This window comes from Thermobia domestica, chromosome 10 (assembly GCF_964235325.1).
Source record: "Thermobia domestica chromosome 10, izTheDome1.hap1.1, whole genome shotgun sequence".
In the NCBI taxonomy this organism is placed as follows: domain Eukaryota; kingdom Metazoa; phylum Arthropoda; class Insecta; order Zygentoma; family Lepismatidae; genus Thermobia; species Thermobia domestica.
The window spans coordinates 18,396,346-18,422,504 of NC_137463.1; the positions used below are offsets into that span (position 1 = coordinate 18,396,346).

General features: G+C 35.3%; 1 protein-coding gene across 10 annotated transcripts in view; it reads left to right on the top strand.

The window, feature by feature from the left end:
- The window catches only part of hiw (MYC binding protein highwire), a 638,413-nt gene that overhangs the window by 80,118 nt on the left and 532,136 nt on the right, over positions 1-26,159 (top strand). For all 10 annotated transcript variants that reach the window (XM_081727817.1, XM_081727821.1, XM_081727823.1 and 7 more), the window contains 10 exons: positions 5,248-5,531; positions 9,283-9,410; positions 11,012-11,146; positions 13,881-13,972; positions 15,812-15,992; positions 17,507-17,705; positions 18,062-18,205; positions 22,516-22,655; positions 24,333-24,563; positions 25,480-25,671. In XM_081727817.1, the coding sequence (XP_081583943.1) occupies positions 5,248-5,531; positions 9,283-9,410; positions 11,012-11,146; positions 13,881-13,972; positions 15,812-15,992; positions 17,507-17,705; positions 18,062-18,205; positions 22,516-22,655; positions 24,333-24,563; positions 25,480-25,671 (1,726 nt within the window). The remainder of the gene's footprint in view (positions 1-5,247; positions 5,532-9,282; positions 9,411-11,011; positions 11,147-13,880; positions 13,973-15,811; positions 15,993-17,506; positions 17,706-18,061; positions 18,206-22,515; positions 22,656-24,332; positions 24,564-25,479; positions 25,672-26,159) is intronic.

Here is a 26,159-nt window from a genome sequence, read left to right on the forward strand (position 1 = left end):
GTTTCAATGTGAGATTAATATTCGCGCAACAATAGGACGAAATAGCAGGGTTTTTTCCATGTTTAGTCCGAAAATGTTGCTTTTGTTTAACAAGCATGTTTTTTGTGAACCAAGCTACATACGTTGCTCTTTCCTGCGGGGACCTCGTTTTCATACAACACAACCTGCTGCATCAGTGGGAAACGGGAACATACAAGGGTAATTAAATTAAAGCAGTAATATTTACGGTTCGTTATACAAGATTTCATAAACTTTCATAGTACGAAAAATCTTGGAAATCGTTCAGTTTTACGTCCCACGGTTATGCCGGCTAGGCTAAAGGAGGTGGTGATGGTGAGAAATGAATGCAATGGTGGAATGAATAAAGTGGGAGGGAACGGGAGAATCGCGTGAAAACCCACGTACACGATGTTTGCCTACCACAAAGTCTACTTGTCGCGAGCTGGGATTAAACCAGAGACCCCATGCATCAGAGGTGAACGCTCTACCACTGAGCCATCGCGGCTCCTTTTCATAGTACGACTTATTAGTATTATATATGCAAGTTTGTGAAGAGACTTCGTGTACATCCTAACATCGATAATATTTTTTTAATAAAATAAATGTTCTACAGTAATTACAAAGTCAGTTCCAAATAATCGATTCTTTCAGCATTTAAAAGAATCTTTAGGAGGGAAGAATAGGATATTCGTAAAAGTGTATTATAACCGTACTCAGTCAGTTATGTATTTCTCTAAGTTCGTTAAACAGAATTACAGAATTATTTAAAACATAATTCACACAGTTAATTTCCAAATGATACCACACTGAGTAAAATAGCTTTTAATCTATATATTTTCAGACTTTTTGTCTTTTACAGATTCTATATGTCACTATATTTTTACATCTCAATTCGTTGTGTGTCTATTATATTTCTACGCAAATCAATTATAACAGTCTCATCACTATAGCAACCATAAAGAACAAAATACACTCGTTGTCTGAGTGGTAAATAACAGCAATCTACTTTTAAAACAAAATAACAAGCAATTCATCAGTAATTACTACACTCTCTTCTTCTTTCTCTTTCATTCTGGCTCGTGCCAGATTTAAAAAAAAAGAAAAGAAAAAAAAAACTTTTGCCCTGAATGTTAATGAATGCCCGTTGTTACAGTAGCCAGTGATTACTAATCGAAAAGAGAGATTTTTTTCTGTGGATAATTTGGAAGTTCTGAAATAAAATAAATTGCGATATCTGCTATGGAAAATAGATATAAAACATGGGCAATACGTAGTGTGTTGTACCATTTAATATATTACTATTAAGTTACCATTTAATATATTATACATAAAGTTTCGTGTGTATTAAAACCTCTTTTTACGAAGTATGTAAAATTTGTTAAAAGATGAAAATACAATTTTGAATATTTAGTTTTATTCAACAAAATTTAGTTTTATTATGACAAAAAATGTTAAAGTAATCGTTCATTATTTCAGAAGATGAATTACTAGTTTTCCTGAAACAGAAATTACTTTGCTAATCAAAGTTCTAAAATGTTTAAAGATTTTTTTGTATTACTATTATCAGTGGCGCAACGAGGATTTTATTTCGGGAGGGGCCAAGACTGCCTAGTACAGTAGACTGCAAACGACATGCTGCACCATCTGATATGGATAAAATTGAAAGTTTGAATTCTTACAAGAAATTTAGTTATTCCTATTATTAACATACTAGAGAGCCTTAAAATAAAATAGACGAAATTTCCGCTCTTACTACAAAGAAAAGTCTCGTTGGCCCACAGACTTATTATTGCATCGAAGTGGCACAGGTACGGCGGTGTGTATTGTTACTGATTGATACCTGCAAAGCTGCGCACTTCGCTGTACCAGCTCCCGAGAAATTCTGCTCGCAAACAGTTAACTTGTGATACGGCAGTACAATTTTCATAGTCTTATAAGGATGCCAATGCGACAGAGTGCAGTCAGCGACAAAGGTTCTTTCCGTTTGATGAAATTAGTTTCGTAAATAACTTCAGAATGGAAGGACAATTTAAGTATAGTTTTCAGTAAATTAAAAAGAATGTAATTTTCTGTATGTTCCTGCCATACCACTTTTATTCCCAAAATAAATTCTACCAAACGGAAAGAACTTTTGTCGCTTATTGCTTACCACTTGTCTGACTGACCACACCTAGAGTGGAGGGGTGGATGATAGCACAAAATCAGTAGCAACTCAGAAAAATATTCAGAAAGCAAGAAACCTGAAAACATTGCCTTTTGTCTATAGGGTTGTGGCTAGAGAGGTGAGGCAGTTATTCGAAAAGGACAGCAGGAAACTATCGCAAGACGATATTTCGCTAATGATGTCTTATGCTTCAATGCAAATTAAGAGCACTCTTCACGCACGGTGCGTGTGTGTGAGAGAAAGTTTGATATTTTTAAAGACACTGGACCAGTGACGTGGCGTGACAATTTGACGATTGTTACCGGTTGCTGATACTGCAAGTAACTCTTGCTTCTCAATATCAGAAAATCTAGGACTCACTTTTTCTTTCAGCGTATCAACCATTTCAAACTATAGGCATTAGCAAAGTGGTCAAATTCCACTTCCTTTACTCTTGACCTTTTAGAACAATGTGGCTCTTCATGTTCTTTCATTTTTTACTAAATATAATTGAAACTATCTCTCAATGATCTTAGATATTCTTCAAAGTCATCTATTTTCTTTCTGCAGTAACCTACATCATCAACTTTCTTTTGTAAGATATTGAACAAGATTTCTTATCTTGATGCTATAACAGAAAATATTCAAGTAAAAAATTGAAGTCAAAACTTTGAAAGGTTTGACAGAATTTTGCTACACAAACTCTGATTTGAGAATCCTTTTCGTCGGTTTTATCCATCACGGATTTAAAGACTCCTAACAGTCCATCTTTAAAGCTATACAGCACATCATTTACCCTACTTCTATAGTTCCATACCTTGTGTTTGAGACTATTGGGATACTTTTGTTGACTACATAATCCAGAACATTTGTTCTTTTTGAAGACTTCGAGGAAGAAGCAAGTCCCAACACAATTAAAAAAAAAAAAAAACATACCCTTTTCCAGTAGCGTAACTTGAAGCTTCAGTGCCCCTGCAACTTTTAGTTATGCGCCCTAGTTTCTATATATTTTGCGCCCTTGGAGCTCTGCGCCACCCTTCCCACCCCCGCGAGGGTTACGGGGGTGCTATTTACGCCTATGCCCTTTTATATAATCAACGGACTTTTCTAAAATTAAATTAAGTCTATGGGCATAAGAATGAAAATATAATTAACAAGAGGCTGCAGTTCCCTACCTCACCAACCATAACTGGAGTTTCATCGTATGTTTGAGCAGCAAGTTTTCCGTATTGAAAATTAGTTAGACAGTCAAACTGCGGCACGATGAAGACGATTGCACAGTTCTTTTTCAACACATCAAACTGCATCAAAGTCCAAATTAAAGTAGTAGGCTAGCGGCTAGAGTTGGAAATTTGTTGCATCTAAAGTTTTATACTAAATTAAAAACAAAATATTTTCAACTTAATTAGCATAAATCTTAAATAATAATAATTACTCGAATTGGAAGGAGCGCGGGCAACATCTCTGCTTCGCTCTAATTATCATTACTATTCCCTCTTGCTCTTGAAACAGTTCCCATATAGCACAATGTGTTTCATCAATAGGCATTTCTGTATATTTAATGATACTTCAGGGACTGACAATATCTTTGCTCCTTCAGGCATGAGACAACCATCTAAATTTATATACTGTTTAAACAGAAATAAAATTTCAATAATAATAATAATAATAATAATAATAAAACAATGCCCAGACGCTCAAATTAACATTCAATGAGAAACTTTATTTTGAATCAAAGTAAACCTATATTAAATTTTTGTTAGAATATCCTATGGAATATATTCTTCTTGTTCACTGTTGCTGTATTATTCAAATTTAAAGATAACGTTAACATACAAAAGTCGTGTAAAAATGATAGATTAACATATAAATAATGCACTGGAACATCAGTCTCACAGTAGCACGTGTTAAATGCTATTAGTATGAAAAAGCTGCTACTTATATTTGTCCGAAATTGTATGCTGTTAAGACAATGAAATAACCTTATGAATACTGAAATTACAGCCAAGTTTCTATCCTTACGTTAGAATGGGGAAGCAAACGAAACAGTATAGTAGAATTACCGCCCGCTCAATCCTCTACAGTGAGAGGAGAGCGAATAGACTCCTAAGCGGGCGGTGAGTAGAATATACATGTCGATGATATTCTAGATTCTCCTTGCTTTGACAGGGAACGTTCCTATTTTTTCCTGTTCCACTCAGCCGAACGGTAACATAAGGGCTATTCCGAAAATCCAAATACGAGCGCGCAGGATGCTTCTGGCTGGCACGCCAAAAGGTGCTTCTAGAGTGAACGAACGCTATCGGGGTTCGCGTTACCTCTGAAATCTGCGGTATCAATAACAGTATGCTCCTATTTGGTGTTGGCATGTTGCATTCGTTCACAATGTAAATGAAGCATAGGCCATCCAAACTTAAAAAAAAAAAGAAAAGAAAGAAAAGAAAAGAAAAAGGAAAATGTAAACATCTTCCTATCTCGATAATGAAATTTGAAGATATATAAAAACAACGAACAACTGTAATATTTTTACCGTTACCGCCGGTAACAGCGGTAATACGCACTACACGTCCCTGCACTGGACAAGTGACAAGCAACAATGATTTTTTGGAAATTTCACCAAAATTTGTCTGCAGCGCTGCTGTATAAGACAGACCAGGTTAATTTCGGAGGGACCTGGGCCTCCTGAGCTCATAGCTGGTTGCGCCACTGATTATTATTATTTTCGCAATGCGAAAAATTTCAGTTTCTGTTTAATTCTTGTTTATAATGAGGCTTATAGTAATAGTATTATGAGATTAATTGTAAAGTCATTCGTGTATTTTTTATGCAACGAATCATAGACTTGTTTACCTGGATCATAGTTGAGAATATTATTCTGCAGCATTTGTCAGTAGGAATTATATTGTATCAGCCGAGCTCTTAATAAAATGTTAACATCGACTAGTTGTGGTGATAAAATAAATGACAAATAAAAATCATTGGACTTCTTGTAGAATATATCAAATATATATTTATACAGTTGGTCTGTGTATATGTTGCATATGCTTTGTTTACAGCTAAGTCTTGTTTTCTGTAAAATGTTTAAATATTTTGTATAATTTCAGTTACCATCCAGGGAATCACGAAATGTTCTGTTACAATGCAATAGCGACAGAAGCTCGATCGTTAACTTCTCTTCCAAACATTTTGAGTCCAGAATTAGCTCTTCCAGTAACATCTTCGTGTTTTGTGACTCGTTCCCAAGCTGCCCTTCACTTGCTGAGCTGTCTGGACACACTCACTCAAGCCCAAGAGCAGTGCCTTACTGTCAAGGAAGATGAAGAGGATAGGCAAAGTTACAACAAAGTGTACAGTCGAGAGGATTTTTCTGTAGTTAATAGGTTTGAAAGTAAGTACCTTACTACTTTCTTCTTTAATCTTTAAACGCCCATTGACGCAAGTGCTGCGCCAAGGCTTTAAACCTCAATAGCTCAGCCTCTAATTAAGCTAGAAAGATAATTTTGATATCAATGTGTTCCTGAAGGATGGTCCTTTTCGCCGATATGCATTATATATATGTGGGAGTACCATGGCGGAGGGTAAAGTTCGTGTTTTTTTTTTTTTTTTTTTTTTTTTTTTTTTTTTTTTTTTTTTTAAAGATCAGGTTTTTAGGGAGGGTATCTCTTCTTTGGGGTACACTCATAAAAATTGGTATGTGAAGTAATAAAATAGTCCACTACATGGTAATACTCTGTGTATGTGTGTTTGTTGCTTATGTGGGGGAGCAAAGTTATCCAATTTTTTGAGTCTCAGATTTTTTCATTTATTTTAAGGTCGGTTCCATATAAAACAAGATATCTATTCACTGAATTGGTCTAGAAGCGTAACGTGGTACTATGGTGGGGAGGGAGGGGACGAATGTCAAATTAAATGAATATTTCTTCCACGCATAACATTTTTATGAGAATATTTCTTACAACGAATTCATTACGCTTTTGTTCTTGGTAAAGCACAAAATTCTATTTTCTTTGACATACACACACACACATACATAATAATTTCTTGTAGGAAGAAAAGATTTACTACCATAGGATGACTGCAAGGATTGTCAAAGCCTCCAAATTCTATTTTTATTTTTTCATATATTTTTAGGACTTTTGTGTTTCTTTTACTTCTTGTACTAATGGAGCGAGCGGGAATTGCGTAAATGTTATTTCATTGGAATCTGTGTTTCAAAACCTTTCCAACGATGTATCAATCATGACTACGTGGTAATTAGGGGTTCACCAGGGTCACGTGAGAATCTGTGAACTTGTTCTGGCGGGCGTAGAAAGGTTAAGAAAAATCGGTCTAATTTGTTTTTTATTAGATTGCTGTAATTAGTTAATGAGGAAGTAAGTTAAGTAATAAGAGAGAGAATGAATGAGTGAGTGAATAAGTCAGTCAGTCAAATGGTCTAGTCTGAATTGACTGGAGAGTCAACGAATGTCGTGAGGACTGACTCAACTTATCTGTGGCACAGTCGGTGCATACAGGCCCGTATCCAAGTGGGGTCTAGGGGGGTGGGCTAAATTTTTACGTGCCCCCTCTAAAATTTTCATAGTAGACTTGTAAATGAACTATAATATAGTGATGAAATATAATATGGTTCGATCGCCCCCCTAACTTCTACCGCCCCCCCCCTCCGCTACATTTTTGGGCTGGCTACCGGCGTGGGTGCATGTTCAGACAAGTCAGAACACATTCGTATGTGAATAGCTGTATGACTCACTGTCAGAGTGCTACGTCAGCGAACATTTCCAGAAATTAAAAAAAATATATACCTCATATAGCAGCCTGAAGAAGGAAAACTCTTAAATAATGTAGATAAATCTAATTGCTGGATTGGCTAAAGACTTCTGACCTTGATCTCTCATTTATAATGCGGTTGCTCTACTATTATTACAACTAGTTTTATATGTTTGTTGCTTACTCCATGACTGTCTGCAGTATTTAAATTTATTTGCATCATAGGAAGAAATAGAAGAGAAATCATCCAGATAAGAACATAGCGGAGCTAATTTCTAAGCAAATATAGATCGATAATCCTACCCTTACCATATTCAAATCTAGAACACCGTCGATAAACTCTGAAGATACTCATTTTGCTCTTCGATATTCTGTAATAGTTAAAAATTCAAGTAAACATGTTAAACGTCGAATTTTTCCTGACAGCTGTCAGCATTGTCAAGACATAGGAAAGAAAAGGTTTTGTGGGAGTTAGTTATATGAAATAATAATTTTATATAGGGTAACTCTATTATTATCAGAGTTACAGCAAAATGTAAGAGGAGAAACCGTCTCCAAGTATGATGTTTTGGATCTAAAGTAAAAGATTTTTTTTTTTTTTTTTTTTTTTTTTTTAAATCAGACGAGCCCTTTGGGCTGTACACTCTGTATGATCCCAATGTTAAATGAAAATGCAACATTGCCATTTACCTGGACCCACAACATAAGTGAATGAAGTCACTGTCTTTTACGGTAACATGTCGATGGCCAGCTCCCATTTCAAACAGTAACTTCATTCTCTTATGCTGTGGGTCCAGGTAAATGGCAACGTTGCATTTTCATTTAATATTGGCCGCATAAAGAGTGTACAGCCCAAACGGCTCGTCTGATTTTAAAAAATTCTTGACTTTAGATTGAAATCATCATATTTGGAAATCATCATATTTTTTTCTCTTACACTTTGTTGCAACTCTGATAATAACAGTTACCCTATGTCAGGGGACTTTTGAGACACCCTGTATATATTTTGGTCAACAAAATCTTCCAGCTACTCGGCATACACGTATTTATACTAGAACACCGTCCTTTAACATAATTCTGTAATGGTGGCACTTGTGTTTACCAAATATGAGGGAAATAATAAAGTTTGCTTCAGACAGCAAACAGGATCATGTCTAGAAGTTTCAATTTGCTCCTGTAGATGTCAACTGCTGGAGGATGTTCGCCTACATTCAACTGTGTGAGGTGTATTTTTTAGCAATCTGCAGTTACACACCTTTATTTAAATAGTAGGAAATGGAACATGAATAGCCATCGTTACCTGTGAAGATGTTAACGTATTGTCTTCATTAACTCGGTCAAAAAATCACTCTTGCTATCTATTGCAATAAACAGAATTTAGAAATTCGCTTTTCTTCAAGAGTTATTATCTGGAGTAACGGACATACGTATTAACATTTACAATCTTGTATTGTAAGTGGGGCCACAGTGGCTCAGTGATAGAGCGTTCACTTCTGGTGCATGGAATCACTGGTTCGATCCCAGTTCGCGCCAAATGAGCTTTGTGGCGAGCGAACATCTGTGCGTGGGTTTTCTCGGGGTTTTCCACCATTTCATTCATCCTCATCATCATCGTCTCCTTTAGTCTACCGTCATAACCGTGGGACGTTAGGATTAACATTAGAAATTAGATTTCTGGGCTTTCGAGATTTATAGCTATGTTTGCCCGTCACGTATGAGGGATGACGTCCTTCCATGATCATACTATCCGAGAGAAAGGAAGGAAGAAAAGATTCGGTAAGGAAGAAAGCGGCCTGGGACCTGTATGTTGTTAGGTACTATCCGGGCATTTGCCTGGTGTTAATGAGGAAACTCCAGCAAAACCTCACTCAGGATGGCTGGCGTGAAAAAGCTTTTACAGGTCCCCATCGGGAATCGAAGCAGAGACCGCTCGCACCAAAGGCGCTACACGGGGCCACTATAATCGTGGGACGTAAAACTGAAATATTTCATTTCTTTTCATTACAGTCTTGTAAGTCCCATTTGCGTGATCCTAACAAGGTCTCTTTTAAAGAATTAGATACACGCTATATTATCTTAACTTGGCTTGTTCTTTATATTTTTAATTATTTCATTATGGGCCGTGAAGAGTAGTTTCTCATAGTGCTTTGAGCTCTAAAGCATGAGTCGCAACAACTCAGAAGCTTTGGTACGAAAATATTCTTTGTTTATATCCATTAAATGTATAAAACTGCGCCACATAACAAGCATGATTTTCATGTAACTTTGGTTATTTTTTTAAAAAAAGAAATAATGTGTAAGCGAGAAGAAGTAGAACTGACTTGACTACATGTCATGATGACATTATAGAATGAATTTATTTTTTACCATAGGTCACGGAGGTGGATGGGGTTATTCAGGTCATTCCATAGAAGCCATCCGTTTTATGGCCGACACAGATATTCTGCTCGGAGGATTTGGAATTTTTGGAGGTCGTGGAGAATACACAGGGAAGATTAAGGTAATTGTATTAAAATTGTGAAAAAACTACAACTTTTTTCTTTGAATACTTTATTTTTAAAATTATTGTGTTTTTGTTATAGCTATTTTGATTTCGTCAATATATAAACGAGGTGTGTTCAAAAAGTATCGAACCTTTGGTTGGCAAAAATACATTTATTGATTTGGAAATCCGAAACACTAATCCCCCTTCAAAGTATTTTGCTTGGTAATTCACACACACTTCTCCTAGCGCTCCCGCCATTGTTGGAACAGGGGGTCTACTGATACTGGAAATACTGAAAATATACTGGAATTTTGATCCGCATACTGGAAAAATCATGAAACATAATTTGTGAACAATACTTTTTTGTAATTGTTTTAATAGTTTTAGAAACAATTTTGTATCCATTGAGATTGTAATTTTTTCCAAAGCAAGGGTTGTATACATTTTGTAAGTAGACATTTAAAGCAATGGGTGGAGTGGAAGGCTAGGAGAGGAATTGAGAGGCCTTTTAAAAATTTTTAAAATATCATTGTATTTCAAAAAAATCAAGATTAACTAAATTTATTAAAAATAATATATTATTTTCAGTGAGGAAACAATTACAAACCTGAAATCATCAAGAGTGTGATTATTCCTAAAGAACTTAAATAAAATCATTATATTAGGTACTGGAATTTTGCTGATAGTTATACTGAATATACTGAAAATATACTGGAATTTTGAAAATGAAACTCGGTAGACACCCTGTGGAAACACCTTTGGAACGCAGTTTTTGGAATGGTGAGCAACATTCCACATGATGTTTTCTCTTGACTCAAATCGGGTCCCTTTTAGTGGCATTTTCAGCTTGGGAATTAACCAAAAGTCACACGGAGCTATGTCGGGTGGTTAAGGAGCCTGACACCACACAGGAATGTTGTGTTTTGTGATGAAAGCCTGAATCAAATTTCGCGGACACTCTCCTCACATGTCCAAATTCCCTTTCAAAATTGAATGTACCAATCCGATTGAATGGTTCCGCTTGGGTATCGCTAAGCTTTTGACAAAAATTTGATACAATATCGCTGCTCAAGTTTTTCTGTGATTTCACAAAAAAACTGAAATCTGACAACAGCTCACTACGCGTCTTCACTCGTTGGCCGACTGCCAGCGACTGACGCTTTCTGCGGATGGGAAAAAAAAAAATCACGACTGCGCATGTGTGTCCCCTCTATAACTACACTGAAGAAAGTTTCCCGCGCTTCATTGATTTATGCGGAGAAAGTAAAGTTCGATATTTTTGAACACACCTCGTAGCTTCGAAATACACTTATTGTAAAATAATTGAAAATTCGTAAAGCTATTAAAACGTTAATGGATTAACTCTATTTACGAACTCGGCCGAAATAATCACTTTTGAGTATTTATTAGCAGAAAACAGAATTCAAATATTCACTTTCGTTCAAGAGTTTCATGTGCGACTTAAATATGCAGATTTTTGTTTTAGAGTTTTAGTTACACTATATAAGTAGAAGAATTAAGATTGCTGTGTTTCTTTTAGGAGTTATATTTTCATTCATTAGATTGTATTACTTTGAATAAATGTGAAATGGGAGTATTTAATTCATCTGAAACAGGTTTTCGACATCGGCACAGAGGGCGGCGAGCAAGAAACAGATGGAGAACTCCTTGCAGAAACGGAAGAAATTCCATATGAATGTGGTCCTAGGCAGAAGTATCCTATGCTATTTGATGAACCTGTGCCTTTGCAGGTAAATGTGATATTTATATGTTGCTGGTTATAAAAATACTTTGCTATAAATTATAATTGACTCATCGAATTAACGTAGTACAATATAATTTTTTTTCTTAAAATTACTAAGAAAAGTAAAATTTCGTAGTAGATTCAAACATATCGCTTCAAAAATTTATCGTGGCAATAATTTCTAAATGAATTACCAGTTAGAATTCAGTTCTTTCTATTTTAAAATAAAATTGAGTCAAGAGCAAAGTGTACTGAGTTCAGCCCTCCATTCGAAAAACAGTTTATCATTTTGTACGAGATTGTATGTGTTGGTTTCCCAGCGACGATTTCTTTGTGTTGCTGCGTTTGCCGGCGATGACCAGAACGAAATTTATTGTAGTATTTGGTTGTCTGTAAGTGCCACTTAAAATGTCCCGTGGCTTTCATGATGTCTTCTCTGTGTATCTGTATAATATTAAAACACCAGCACTTTCTAATGGATACAAAGTTTAAAGTTTGTTGCGTTTACCGAAAGAAAGAAAAAAAAAAAAAAAACTATCAACCGGCCTCTTAATTGTGAATCTATATCTGACGGGTAAAAATCCATGACAGTATTTTCTCCATGTGCCAGAAATCGGTAACAGGTTTATCGCTAAAGTTTACGAGCACCAAGTCTTTTACTCAATCTCTTCATCCCTGTCGGAGAAAGGAGCGTTAAATATTGTTCCATGAACACATTTGAGCCCATCAGCAGGTCACACAAAATCTACTGCCTCCATCTATATAAAAGTAGTAATTGTATGAATATTTAACATATTTTTTTGATTATGGTAAACTCAAATTTACTTTCTTGGAAACCTATTTTGAAATGTAGAAATAAATAAATAAGAAATAATGAAACTAAGTTTTTTTTTTTTTTTTTTTTTTTTTTTTTTTTGTATATTCGTTTGGCACTGTTAGAAGTTCTGTTTTGGACATTAACCAATTCCAAAATGAAATAGGTGGGTGGAAGAGTGCAAGGTAAACACGAAACAGAAGATTTAAAAAATAAATAAAAAACTACAGGCGGAGTAGAATATATAATTGAGAGAAGCTTCAGTGTTGACTGCGTGGATTATTCTTGTTATATTATTTTTATGTATTTTTAATTTTATTACCAATAAACTCGAAATGACAACGGAATAACTAAACTATCTTTCAATGGAGATTTCGAAATTGGAGTCACCGCGAGTCCATATTTTTCTGTGTTATTTGACTTAATTGTTTTATATCTTAAGAAGTAATCGATACTGGAAATATCTTCCATGTGTAAGAGATAAAAAAGATTTTTTTTCTGTTAACTAATACCAGTGTTAATTTATGCCCAAAGTACCTCGTAATTCAGTAGTACACTAGAGCGCTTACTTCTTTTACGTAGCTTCATTAGGTTAATCCAAGGCCGCGTGGGATTTGTAGTCACAAATACTTTGTACTTCTTAAGACGTTCACATTTGTTTGCTCCTAGATCTTCTTTTAAACAATTATTTAATCATTTACTTGGATTTATCATGTATGCAGTTCCGAGGACCATAAATTAAAGATTTCATGAAATGAAATTAAATTTTTATTTCAGTGTCCCACGATTATGCACTGAGGTGAAGGAGACAGTGTTGTAATAACGAATAAAATGGTGAAATGAAGAAAGTGAGAGGGAACGAGAGGACTTCGAGAAAATCAACGTTCACATTAAAGATTTCATATCGTTATATACCAATGACCAATCAGGTGTATGTTACCGTCTCGTAATCTAGAGGTCCTTGGTTCAAATTCTGCTGTCATTCATCCTTAACTAGATTATACATACTTCTCCTTCAGTTCTGCTAGGCGAACTGTTGGCAAGTATTTTTGGTATATATAGACTCTGATTACGACTTCATTTAAACAATAATTTACCACCTTTCATTTTTAATGTTGTCAATATTAAAAAAAAAAAAAAAAAAAAAAAAAAATCTGCTACATCTAGAAGATTGCAGGGGGCCCAGATGGCTCAGTGGTAGAGCGTTCACCTCTGGTGCATGGGGTGCCTGGTTCAATCTCAGCTTGCGCCGAGTGAACTTTGTGCTGAACAAACACCATGTGTTTTCCTCGGGATTGCCCAGTTTCCTCCCTCTTTCTTCATTTCATTCATTTATCATCATCACCATCTCTTTTAAACCTACACGGCATAACCATGGGACGTAAAACTGAAAGATTTCATTTCGTTTCATTTCATTTCATTTGGAAGACTGTAAAATAGAAATAGTTACATGATATTGTGATTGAGTAAGTACTTCTAGACGTGTTTAAGTTATTACATTTGGGCAAATTGCATCTTTGAAAATCTAGTATTAATATTTAAGTTTCCTGTATTTTGAAATATTTGCGAAGATCAGTTTTGTTCAAAAAACTTGGCCACACACACATCTCTCTTCGTAAAGCTCTGCACTGTTACCTATAGTTGAAATTAAATAAAACCAATGTGGGTTTTCTGTGGGCAATTGTTATTATTATTTAGAGCTAAAATATTAGAATGACATAGGTGTGAATACCAGAATATGGTCTTCTAAATCAAGGTGGGAGGTCAAGATTTTTTTTAACATGACTGTACATTAGGTAAAAATGAACACAGAGTATAATAAAATAGAGAACTCGAATATTTCTTCAAATGTAGCAGAATTACTTTTAGTAATGAAAATAACCGCTAATGAAATGACAGTAACATACATATGCACTTTCTCTGGTAGGCCAACCGATGGTATGTTGCATGGGCTCGAGTAAGTGGACCATCTAGTGATTGTGGATCAAGTGGACAGGGAATGGTCACAACCGAAGATCAGTAAGTGGATGATAATATGAATTATTGTTATTAGAAATCATCTTAGTAAATTTTTAAATTATGTTCATTGTGGGTAAAATTTAATACAGAAGGTAGTGGGCAATTGATACAAATGAGGCTGGCTTGTTATCATGGTTTTCAGTAACGCTTGATAGCAATGTAAAAATTGTAGTAATGTAGTTAAATAATAACTTGCTTGAAGCAAAATATCAGAACTAAATTCACATAACGCAAAAAGTGAAAAGGTTACTGAGTGGACCAGGACTTCCGGCCCGAGATGAGAGCACCGACCTCGAGAGTGAGAGAGTATGAGCGGCTGTTCTGGGAAGCGGACTGGGTGGCGTAATGGTTAACGCATCGGCACGGTATGTTGGAGGCCCCAGGTTCGAGTCCCAGTCCATTCAGTCACATTTTCACTCTTTGCGTTAAATTCAACATGTTAGGAATAATGTACAAAACTCAAAAGATACACTCAGTATTACAATACATGAAATGAACCTTATGCAATTCATAGCTTTTTTTTTCTGAATCAGATAACATATTTCGATTACAATTTTCAGACTTTTCTTCATAATGTGAGGCGAGAAGTATATTGTGAACTACTTTTCGAACTTGTGAAAATATATAAAGTTGGTAATACTGTTCGTATAATACATTTTTTCAGTATTTTTCTTCAATAAATATTAGTATTTCTGAATAATTTAGTAAAAATATTTTCTTTAAATTTTGTACATTCTTATTCTGTGAATATATATGTCAGAACTGCTATACAATAAACAGAAATACAATCTGACCAAATCAAACATATGTTATTACTCATCTTTGGTACAATTGCAGCAATTCATCTTTGCCTTCATCAAATACGTTATGTATATAATGTGCTTGATAAAGGTGGTGGCATATTGCCGAAACTGTATCAGAAATTAGTGATAAATGTTTGCTTTGGTCATATTTTATTTTTATTTGAATTGTACGAAGCTAGAATAACCAGCATTCAATTATAAAATGTTTGAACACCAGTTAATTTTATTTGTATATTAATTTCAAAACCTTCATACATATACGAGGGCTGTCCAGAAAGTAACAGACATTTCGGCCTATCGTGGCAGTGGAGGGGCTAGAGTCGCCATCTTGGTGTCAGAACGTTGCCACACTCAGTACATATCCTGCTGTGGTAGTACGAGGACTGTGACGCGCTTACTGTGCTTTCTGCGACGTGTTACAATGTACGCTGCAATAGAAAATCCCACCTCTTGTGAGGTACGTTCTGTGATTAGGTTTTTGTTGGCAAACAACCACAAGTCAGTTGAAATCCATCCCCAACTGTGTGAAGTGTACGGGCATGGAATAATGAGTGAAGGCCACAGCTCGCACGTCCATACACGGCCAAGCGTACCCAAGAGCTCTTGGATGGCCTTGGATGGGAGGTGTTCGATCACCCACAATACACCCCGGATTTAGCGCCGAGCGACTACCGTCTCTTCCCAGCGATGAAGACATGACTCGCTACACAACGCTTTGATACTGACGCCAAAGTGCATGCCGGTAAAAGCCAGTGGTTGAAATTGCAGGCAGCAGATTTCTACCGCGACGATATTGAAAAACTTGTACCACGGTATAAGTGCTTTAATTTGCATGGCGATTATGTGAAAAAATAGCTTAAGAGTGTACCTTTCAAATGTATATAATAGAGTTTGATTTGTTCATTTTGTTACTTTTTATTTCAAAACGTCTGTTACTTTCTGGATAGCCCTCGTATAAATAGTATATGAGTATTTTTCGTTAATGAAATGTAATTTCAGATAATTATATATGTTTTTTTTTTTAAACTTATTTCAGAGTGGTTTTCTACTTTAAGTCGTCGAAAAAATCAAATAACGGAACAGACGTGAATGCTGGCCAAATACCTCAAATATTATATCGCGTAATAACACCAGAAAGTCAAGCACCAAGTCGACAGACTGATCAGTCAGAACCTGTGTTCATTCTTTCAAGGGACTTCTCTAGGACAGTCACTCCAGTAAGTTATACAACAAAGTTCTTTGTATATAGATATGCTATTTTGTCTTAAGTATTGTTTTAATGAATTTTTCGACAAAGAAGTAATTATTATGTGTAGCCTATTATGTAAGATATTTGTAATTTAATTACGTATATGCATATGTATAGATATACAAAGGGCGTCCAATAAGTTATCTACGTAGACAAGAAGGAATGCAGATTGGCACACCTGGTCATCACAGTTTTTTGCTGCAGTTTCCATGGAGATCTATGCCCCATCTCCACTTTGTGGGCAGCGAAGAAATCCCAGAGAAAAAATAGTCTTTGTCATGGCCTGCAAACCATTGGGAAACAGTCTGTTGGACCTCGTTGGTGGACCTTGGATGGACTCCTGCTTGCTCTTAGGACCCCAATGGTGGATTCAGGTTTCTTCCCCTGTCATCAGTTGAGCCAGGAATTTGTCCTGGTCCCAATAAATCTGAGGAAATCTGAGGACAGCTACATCCAGCAAACATTAGCTACACGGCGTAATACACACAGTCTGCTCACGACCACTTCGTTGCTCCGACTGACCTCAAATTGCGCAGCGGGGTTCTCCACAGTTCTCTACGTGTACTTGTCAGGCGTCAATATTTTCCGCACCTCCCTCCCTGTCTAGGTAGAAAACTTATTGGATGCTTTTCGTATTATGAGAATTCAGTAAGATGCAGAAACTGAAGCTTTATACCGCCTAATCGTCTTAGAAAGGGTCCCTCCACTCACGTGGTAGAACCTCAGTCAGTTTTATGCACAATAGATGCAAAGCAAATACAGTACTTCCGTAATTATGTCCTTAAAATGTAAGGAATGCAAGTTTTTTGCAATGTGATTTAGAGCTTTCGGCAATCTCTCTCCTGATATTATATATATATATATATATATATATATATATATATATATATATATATATATATATATATATATATATATATATATATATTATAGTTATATATAATATAATATCATAAAGTTGATCAATCTTAATTTATACGTCAATTTTTATACTTTATTTTTCCCCTAAAATTTACTCCTGATTTTTCTTTTAAAAATTAATGTCCCATCTACCACTAAAGCTATATGAGACGAGACCACAGTAATAATACATATGGATCTGAACTGCGTTTCTTACGAGCTTCTTCGTGGCTATGTGATTAGCGTTTGCGCTTTCGGTGCGGAAGATTCGGGTTCGATCCCCGGTGGGAGCTCATGGTGACTCAGATCCCTCTTAAGATGTAGGACCACAGTAGTCGGTTGTGTAAGGGAGGTAAACTGCAATTCAAGCAACTAGCGTGTTCCGACGGGAGATTGAATCCAAATTCATGAAAGTACACAACTGGCTACTCAGTAGCTATGTTCGTTTTGAAATACGCATTGAAAAAATAAATTGAACATGTTTTTTTTTATTTTTTTATTTATTTATTCAGTGGTTGATAAAAGAATAAAATACAGAGTATTGTGCGAAATATGTAACAATAAAAATTTGTGTTTGAATAGGAATGTTTCCAATCGTTACTGGCGTTATTGCAATGGAGCTGGAATACTTTTAAGGCTGGTTTAGTAGACATCGCTCATCTAGGAAGTTCTACGTCCATGCATTTAGCAGCTCTTTTAGATCTGGAGCGTCTTGTGTATATCAGCAGAGCAAGTTTAAGACTGCTTCAGACTTACACTAATGAAATTTATCCCAATGAAGGTAAGTGTTCTAAGTATCACCAGATAATATTTGTAAAAAATATATTGTTTTAAATTTAAAAAATAAAAGAATATAGGTTATCAGTGATTCACATTTAAAATGTCGAATAAAATAAGAAGTAAATTTATTATGAAAATAAAGCGTAGAAAGTAAAGAAAATTGTATAAATTTTGTTCTGGTAACGTTATTCCGATTCTAGTAATATGTTGAATAATCCGTTTTCAATTCTTAATACCCGTACCTTAAACTAGAAATATGTTAATATATCAAAAAATTAAGTTTCAGATAATGCAATGATAGTTATATATTTAGGATTATATTATTGTGTAGTAATTTTAACAATTGTAACATTTCAGTTTTATCGAAGAAAATTCCCCCTGAGTCTGTAAGACTAGCAGAATGTATAGGTGATGTACGCGCTTTACTTCGCCAAATCTTGTCGGATCCTTTACCTAACGTGCAGGCTTCTCGTCGAACTTTGAAAGGAAGATCACATAAAGGTAAGTGGTTCGTAAATTTGATTGTATAGTATTATGAGTAAGCACTTTTCAAGTAAAGTGTTGTTTTAAAAGAAAGATCACATAAAAGTAGGTGGTTCCTAAATTTGATTACACAGCATTTTGAGTAACACGTTTCAAGTAAAGTGTTGTTTTAAAAGAAAGATCACATAAAAGTAGATGGTTCCTAAATTTGATTACACAGCATTTTGAGTAACACTTTTCAAGTAAAGTGTTGTTTTAAAAGAAAGATCACATAAAAGTAGATGGTTCCTAAATTTGATTACACAGCATTTTGAGTAACACTTTTCAAGTAAAGTGTTGTTTTAAAAGAAAGATCACATAAAAGTAGATGGTTCCTAAATTTGATTACACAGCATTTTGAGTAACAGGTTTCAAGTAAAGTGTTGTTTTAAAAGAAAGATCACATAAAAGTAGATGGTTCCTAAATTTGATTACACAGCATTTTGAGTAACAGGTTTCAAGTAAAGTGTTGTTTTAAAAGAAAGATCACATAAAAGTAGATGGTTCCTAAATTTGATTACACAGCATTTTGAGTAACACTTTTCAAGTAAAGTGTTGTTTTAAAAGAAAGATCACATAAAAGTAGATGGTTCCTAAATTTGATTGTATAGTATTTTGAGTGATTATTTTTTTAGTAAATGTTTTGAAAGGAAGATCACATAAAAGTAGGCGGTTCCTAAATTTGATTGTATAGTATTTTGAGTAATTACTTTTCAAGTAAAGTGTCGCTAAACCCAATATAAGGGGGAAACTATTACAGTTGTTACTAGTATCGAATTTATCAATTATGTGATTCATCAAATATGATAAACCTAGGTATACTATAGTAGGTTCTATATTTCATGTAGCTCTTTCACAGTTCATGAAGGAATACTATATGTCCGTGATTATTATTTCCAGATTAATGTGACTGAAGCCATTTTGATCGTAGAGAAGAATGTACAATTTTAAAACTTAAATCCTTTAAATGAAACAAAGGAAATTGCATTATTCTTTGTAAATATGGCTACAGTACCTGTCTGTTGAATACCTTTCTGCAATACGCCTCACTCCATGTTTAATCTTTTGAGATAGCTGTGTAGTTTAGGCTATATTAACTCTTCCCTTTTATCCCTTGTCTATCATGCTAAAACGCATACCGAAACAAATATTTTAAGTTGTTTAATACATTAAGTAACTTGATGAAATAGATAAATTTTGTTTTGTGAAAGTCTGTTCCGCAATTTAATTTTATTGAAGATTTTAATAATTATCCGGTGAATAAAGTGAAGTCAAGTCATTTCTGTGAATGAAGTACATCGTTGATGCTAAACCATGAAGCTACTCATGGCACAGAATATTCATTCAAGACAAGTAGTCATTATACAGAATTGTTTATGAGTAATTCTGTGCTCTGCTGTGATGTACTCGTCGAATGTACTGTTTTTAGTATTTGGTCTAGGAATTAATTCGTGCGGGTGGACAAGAGATGGCGCAACGAACGGAGCGTCCCACAGTTCCGTGTATCCACACATGTGTTGCAAACCCCTGTCATCGCGTATCGTTCGTAGTATAGGGCAGTGGATTAAAGCGTCAACAACACCAGTTTGTAGTTAAGTGAACATGGTGCAATTTGTGCCTGATAAAGTGTTTTTGCGGGGTGTCCTGCTGCATTACTTTAACATGCAGAAAAGTGCAACTGAAAGTCATCGTATTTTGGTGGAAGTGTATGGTGACCATGCTCTAGCTGAGCGAACGTGTCAGAAGTGGTTTGCACGGTTTAGAAGTGGTGATTTCGGCTTGGCAGACCAAGAGCGAGCTGGACAGCCAAAAAAATTTCAAGACGAAGAATTGACAGCATTGCTCGAGCAGGATTCGTGTCAAACGCAGGAACAACTTGCAGCAGCATTAGGCATTGATCAAGCAACAGTCTCCAAGCGCTTGAAAGCCATGGGAATGATTCAAAAGATGTCACATTGGGTTCCACATGAATTGAAAGACAGAGACGTTGAAAGACGAAAAACCATTTGCGAATTGCTGCTTCAACGACAGAGCAGAAAGGGGTTTCTGCATCGAATTATTACGGGTGATGAGAAGTGGATCCATTACGAGAACCCTAAACGAGAAAAGGCCTGGGTGAAACCAGGTGAACCAGGTCCATCACAACCAAAACGAGATATTCACTGTGCAAAGGATATGCTGTGCATATGGTGGGATATGAAAGGTGTGGTGTACTATGAGCTGCTGCAACCGGGTGAAACTATGAATGGAGAACGTTATCGACGACAATTAATGCGTTTGAAGCAAGCTCTGGCCAGAACACGACCAGAATGGGAGAACAGACATGATAAACTTATTGTTTAACATGATAACGCTCGCCCACATGTCGCAAAACCGGTCAAAACCTATTTAGAAAATGTCGGATGGGAAGTTTTACCCCACCCGCCGTATTCATCAGACGTTGCTCCTTCGGACTACTACTTGTTCGATTGCATGAACAACGATTTGATTGGACAGCGGTTTACTTCTTCAGAAGATATCGAAACATGGGTCTCTGACTGGATCGCTTCCAAGGATGAGAACTTCTTTCGCCACGGAATCCGTACATTGCCTGACAGATGGGCGAAAGTGGTGGCTAGCGATGGACAATATTTTTCTTAAGGTATTTATGTATTTTGTGTTTGTACTACAGCTTCAATGTGTGCGTACCAACCGCACGAATTAATTCCTAGACCAAATATTTTCCAAATTTTTCGTTAAACATTGATTATGAGAATATTTCCTTATTACCCAAACCCAAATATAAGCTGAAAGATAGTATATTAGGGCCTAGAATTGGAGTTTCAAAAGTATATGTTCCTGAAAAGAAGTAATAGTCCTTGCTTTTGTACGCTAATCAGTTCCATGAGTTTCCATAACTTTTAGCTATTGACGGTACATTTAACGGAACAAGAATTTGGGTGCTTTCTTCTTCAAATGTACCGTGCTTAATATTCTTGAGTTACAACTATACGTTAAACACATTGATTGAAGGTAATATATAAAAAAATATATTGGATATATACAGGCTGATTATAAATTATTCATTGGGTTTGAGAAGCTGTATTAAGAAATGTGTAACACATACAATAACGAATGATACATGAAAATATACAGAAACTGTCTCAAATTTCATACACACTGTTACAAGCGTTTGATTTGGCTTCCTTTCGTCACACGACAGACACCTATGCGGTAGTCTTGTTTGTCCCACACGAACTGTAGCATATCCTTAATAATGGTCGTAAATGCAACTTTAATGCAATGCTTAGCCGCCAGTATACTTAACTGTCGAATGCTTCTGCGACCTGACGGTGCAGTTGTAAACTGTCTACTGATCTACGCTGTACAGTAACAACGGGAAACACTTCTCACGTTCTAAAACACAGAATTCTTCCTCCTGCATAGTCGCCAATTTGGAAACGGCTTTGCGGTGGCTCAGTGGTAGAGCGTTCATCTCTGATTCATGGGATCCCTGGTTTGATCCCAGCTCGCGCCAAGTGAACATTATGGTGGACAATGGTGGACAAACCGTGTGCGTGGGTTTTCTCGAGGTTCTCCTGTTTCCTCCCACTTCCTTCATTCCACCATTTCATTCATTTGTCATTATCACTGTCTCCTTTAGTCTAACGGGCATAACCGTGGGACGTAAAATTCAAAGATTTCATTTCATTTCATTTTTGGAAACGGCTTGTACTGCCATCTGTTGCCACGATCCTGTATTACGAATATGAAAAAAATTGCCCCGCAAGTGTTCTTTTGTGGTAAAATGTTGAACTTACTGATGTGTGCGGCGATAAAGATTACAATATGTATATTCCAATGCTAAATATGTGAAACAGTTTTTCGGCCACCAATGACGAGCTTGATAGAAAAATTCTCGGGGTAAGAACCTTCATCTAGGTGTCCCCCATAATGTATCAAATTTGGTGAAGATTACTTAAAGTCTAGCAAGGATTTTGCGACAGATATCGCAGAGGAGAACTATAAAGACTGAGCTAAGCAACCATAATTTAGCTTAGGTAGACAGCATGTGTGAAAAATGGAGATTGTGCATCATATGCATTGTAACCAACGATGAGCAGAGGTTTTTAAGCCATTTGCAGAACAACTCTCGTTGTTAGATTTTTGTCCTGAGTATCCAGGATGGAAATACCGTACCATGAAAGCTGCATTGAGTGTGTAATAACTCTGTGTATAGTTCTTCTCACGTATGTAGAAATAATACTATCGTTTCACACGAGTATTTTTTTCTTTTTCTTTTATTACAGATTCGGGACTCTATTCTAAGATGACTAACAGTATTCTTGAAGAATGTCATCGTACATTTGTTTTGTGCTTCCATGCATTTTATCCTACTGCATTTCTTAAATGGACCTGTTTATGTGATTTGTTGTCTACTATGGAGAAGGTATGCTAATTCTATTTACTCTGATTTAAAAAAAAATAAAATTTTATTTTAATTTCAGAAGTATAGATATAACACACAATTTCAGAAGTACAGATACAGAACTGTAGAAGGAGTGAAATACAATCGAAAACTAATGATCCAAACATACGTACTGTTTTTAAAAGAACCCAACATTAAATTTAGATCTCTTTTTGAATTATGAGATTTTTTTCTGTAGGAGAGAATAAATGAAGGGTAAGGGGAAAAAACAAGGAATGTCCATGTATGTGCTTTGTCCTATCTGTTGGTGACTCTTGGTACTATTTGACTGTATATGCCATGCATGCGTAGATGGAGAAATGTCCATGTAAAAAGGGGCAAAAATTTAACTAACCATATTCCTTTTACGCGGTTTTCAATATTAAAACACCGTTTTCTCGAAAATGCAGTTTTGTGACATTCCTTCTTTTTTCCCCTTATCCTTCAAATGTAAGACTTTCTCACAAAAAAAAAGAAGAAGAAGAGAATAAATGTTGGTTCTGTTTGTAGATTTAAATTAATTTTCCAAAGAACAGGAAAGTCTGCAATTAAAGACTTGCAAATTTAGAGAATATTGCATTTCACAGTCAGCTTTTAAAATTATTTGTCAGTAAGATTGTAGAATATTTATTTAAAGCAAATAATTGACGAATTTTTATTACATAATTCGGAGTATGATAAATGTTGAGGACTTCCTTAAAAGCGCATTACTAGGAAGCGCATTGCTAGGCTAGGAATTATTGTTCTGTTTCAACCACTCGTGCTGTTATCTTCTTTAGCAGGATTATATCTTGCAATTAGATTTTCAGATGGAGCATTGGAAATTAAAACATCCATTGTTGATAAACTACGTATACGCCTCAACTTCTTGAGACTGCTTTTAATTTCTTGAAGTTAGTTTCACACTTAAAGTTGAACATATTTTAGAAAGAGTTATATACAACATTTACAGGACACTTTAAATGGTTATTGTTGCCTTGTTGATATTAAAAGAGTACTTGTGAAGTAGAATTATAGAAGCTTTCATCAATTTAAATACATCAGCAATTAGAAAACTGAAAGATTCATTAAATCGAATACATATCTCTTGTTTTCAGTTTCGGTTAAGGCTAATTTTCAATTCCATAGATTAATTTACTGTCATGAATGTATAGACGTGAAGGCGAGCGATTGAATGGTTTGAATTTAAGTGTAGTGGCCCTTTCAGCACCGGGGCTATAAGAGACGTAAACTTACAGCTTACGTGGGATCCGAATCATTTGAGTTCCCACTGAGGATCGAAGCCGGGTCTTCCAAGCCAAAGATGCATACGCTATCCACATAGCTACGAGGAAGCTCAAGGCAACATTTTAATTAAACACGTATTTCAAGAAGCTGATACATTTGATATGCATATATTTTGTTTGCAAATGGCGTTTGCTCCTCCATTACAAAATTCTTTTTGAGTTCAGCAAATTTTTCTGCTTCTGTTTTGTTATTATTGTTAGCTTTAATATTGCTGTTGTTGATAACTTTAATCACATTTGATTATCACTTTACATTCCAGTGTGAATTTGTTGCATGCTATATCATTAATTCAGCTAAGAAAATGAATAAATGTGGTTGTATTGTGACGTAAGTGACTCTTCTTAGCTGAATTGAAACCGACCTCACTTTCAGGGTGGCGAAAATTCTTCTCATTATGATCGTTTGTTGAGCGCTGTATTGGCTTCGTTGTGCAGCCCTACAGTAAGACTACGTTCTACGTTTCCCATTCTCAGTGTCCTTGACTCAGATTCTTCACTGAAACGACAGCTCAGCCCTTCCGACAATACTGGACTTCCTATGATGCCGTGCATTGATGGCCATCATTATCCAATTTTGGTCGAACAAATGAGCTATCGAAGTCAGGTAATATTTTGTTCTCGATTTTTTTAAAGTAATAAATGTGTAGAAAGATTTGCTTTGTCCAAAATAAGAATATACTAGAACACTTATATTGGAGGTATATACTTTTGAGAACTACCGATTTACAAATGTGTCCAAGATGAAGAACCGTGTACTAATTATAGACAATGTTTTTACTGCTGGTAAACGGAGATACGTAAGATAAGGATATGCAAGTCAGTAGTTCCAACAGTTTGTGAAGATGTTAATAAAGAAAAAGTTTCTGTTGTGTAGAATTGAAAAAGAATACACGGTAAAGTTTGGTAGATAATCCTTACATCAAATGAAGTTAAAAATCTTAATAAACGTGTTTGAAAAATGTTTCGTTTTAAAGCTAGGATAGTGAATAATTTTGCCGATTAAAATTTCGAAAGGCTTGAACTTCAAACTTCAGATATATATTTATGGCGGCTAAATGTTCACAAAAGCAAACTTATTACTGAGTCAGCTTCATCAAAATATTCGATGAATAATCGTTATGCAAGCACTTTCTAAACTTTGTCGTAATGAAAAGAGAAAAGGTAAGGAAATTCGAAATTTTCGCCTGTAGATTATTTTCAGAATTCATTTGTTTAGCATTTATCTTCACTAGAACATTCGTTCGCTTCGAAGTTAAGCTTGTGAGAAGTCCGAGAAAATCCATGGATACTCTACCGGAAAACCCATATAATGTTGGGACGGAGCCAGGTGTTATATGCTAGTTTTGAGCACTTCTGTTGGTCTACTGTTTCAAAACTTTCAAAAAAAAAAAAAAAAAAAAAAAAATCTGTTGATCTGTGTGTTGTTAAAATTTATTATGATTTTCTGTTAAGTAAATCTAATTTAAAAGGTTTTTATACAACATTTAATATATTCTCTTCTATTATTATTTTTTATTTAGCTTGAAGGCAGCAGTGCGGATAACTGGCTCTTCAGAGAAGTTCTTGAGAGACTTCTAAATATAGCAGCTGTTCCAGTGAAACAAGCCTTGTGCCAGGAACGAGTAACATATTCACCTCAACTTGTAAGAAACTGTTGCCACCTGTTGGCTAGAGTTATTGCCGAATTGGCTTCTCAGTCAAGTGGAACAGATGTAAGTTTAGAAACTATTTTTAGTATGTTTATCATTTTCAGGGATAGAAGGATAATCAATATTGGGTAATTTTGTGTACTAGAATTGATGGTAATTAGGAATAGTACAACAATTCTAAGCATCAGTGCAATGAAACTGATGAGCACTTTGTATCAGTTATAATAATACACAAGTACTTGTTATTTATTTATTAATTTATTTATTTTAAATACTAGTGTTCTATGTAAAAGCAATAAACTTAGTAAATATTTCATTTAGGTTAGTATCATATACTAATCCTAATTTCAAAAAAGAGTAATCAAATTAGTGTTAACCAATTTGTATAAATTTTTATTTTGAATTTGCAAGTTCGCGTAAAATACTATGTTCTTTCATTAATTTCATAAGTCCTTAAAGAAATACCTGAAATTCGCAATGTCCTGGAAATTTATTTTCTGTCCAGCCTGAACATTGACGTCATCACTATTTGGAAAAGCGTTCTAACAGTC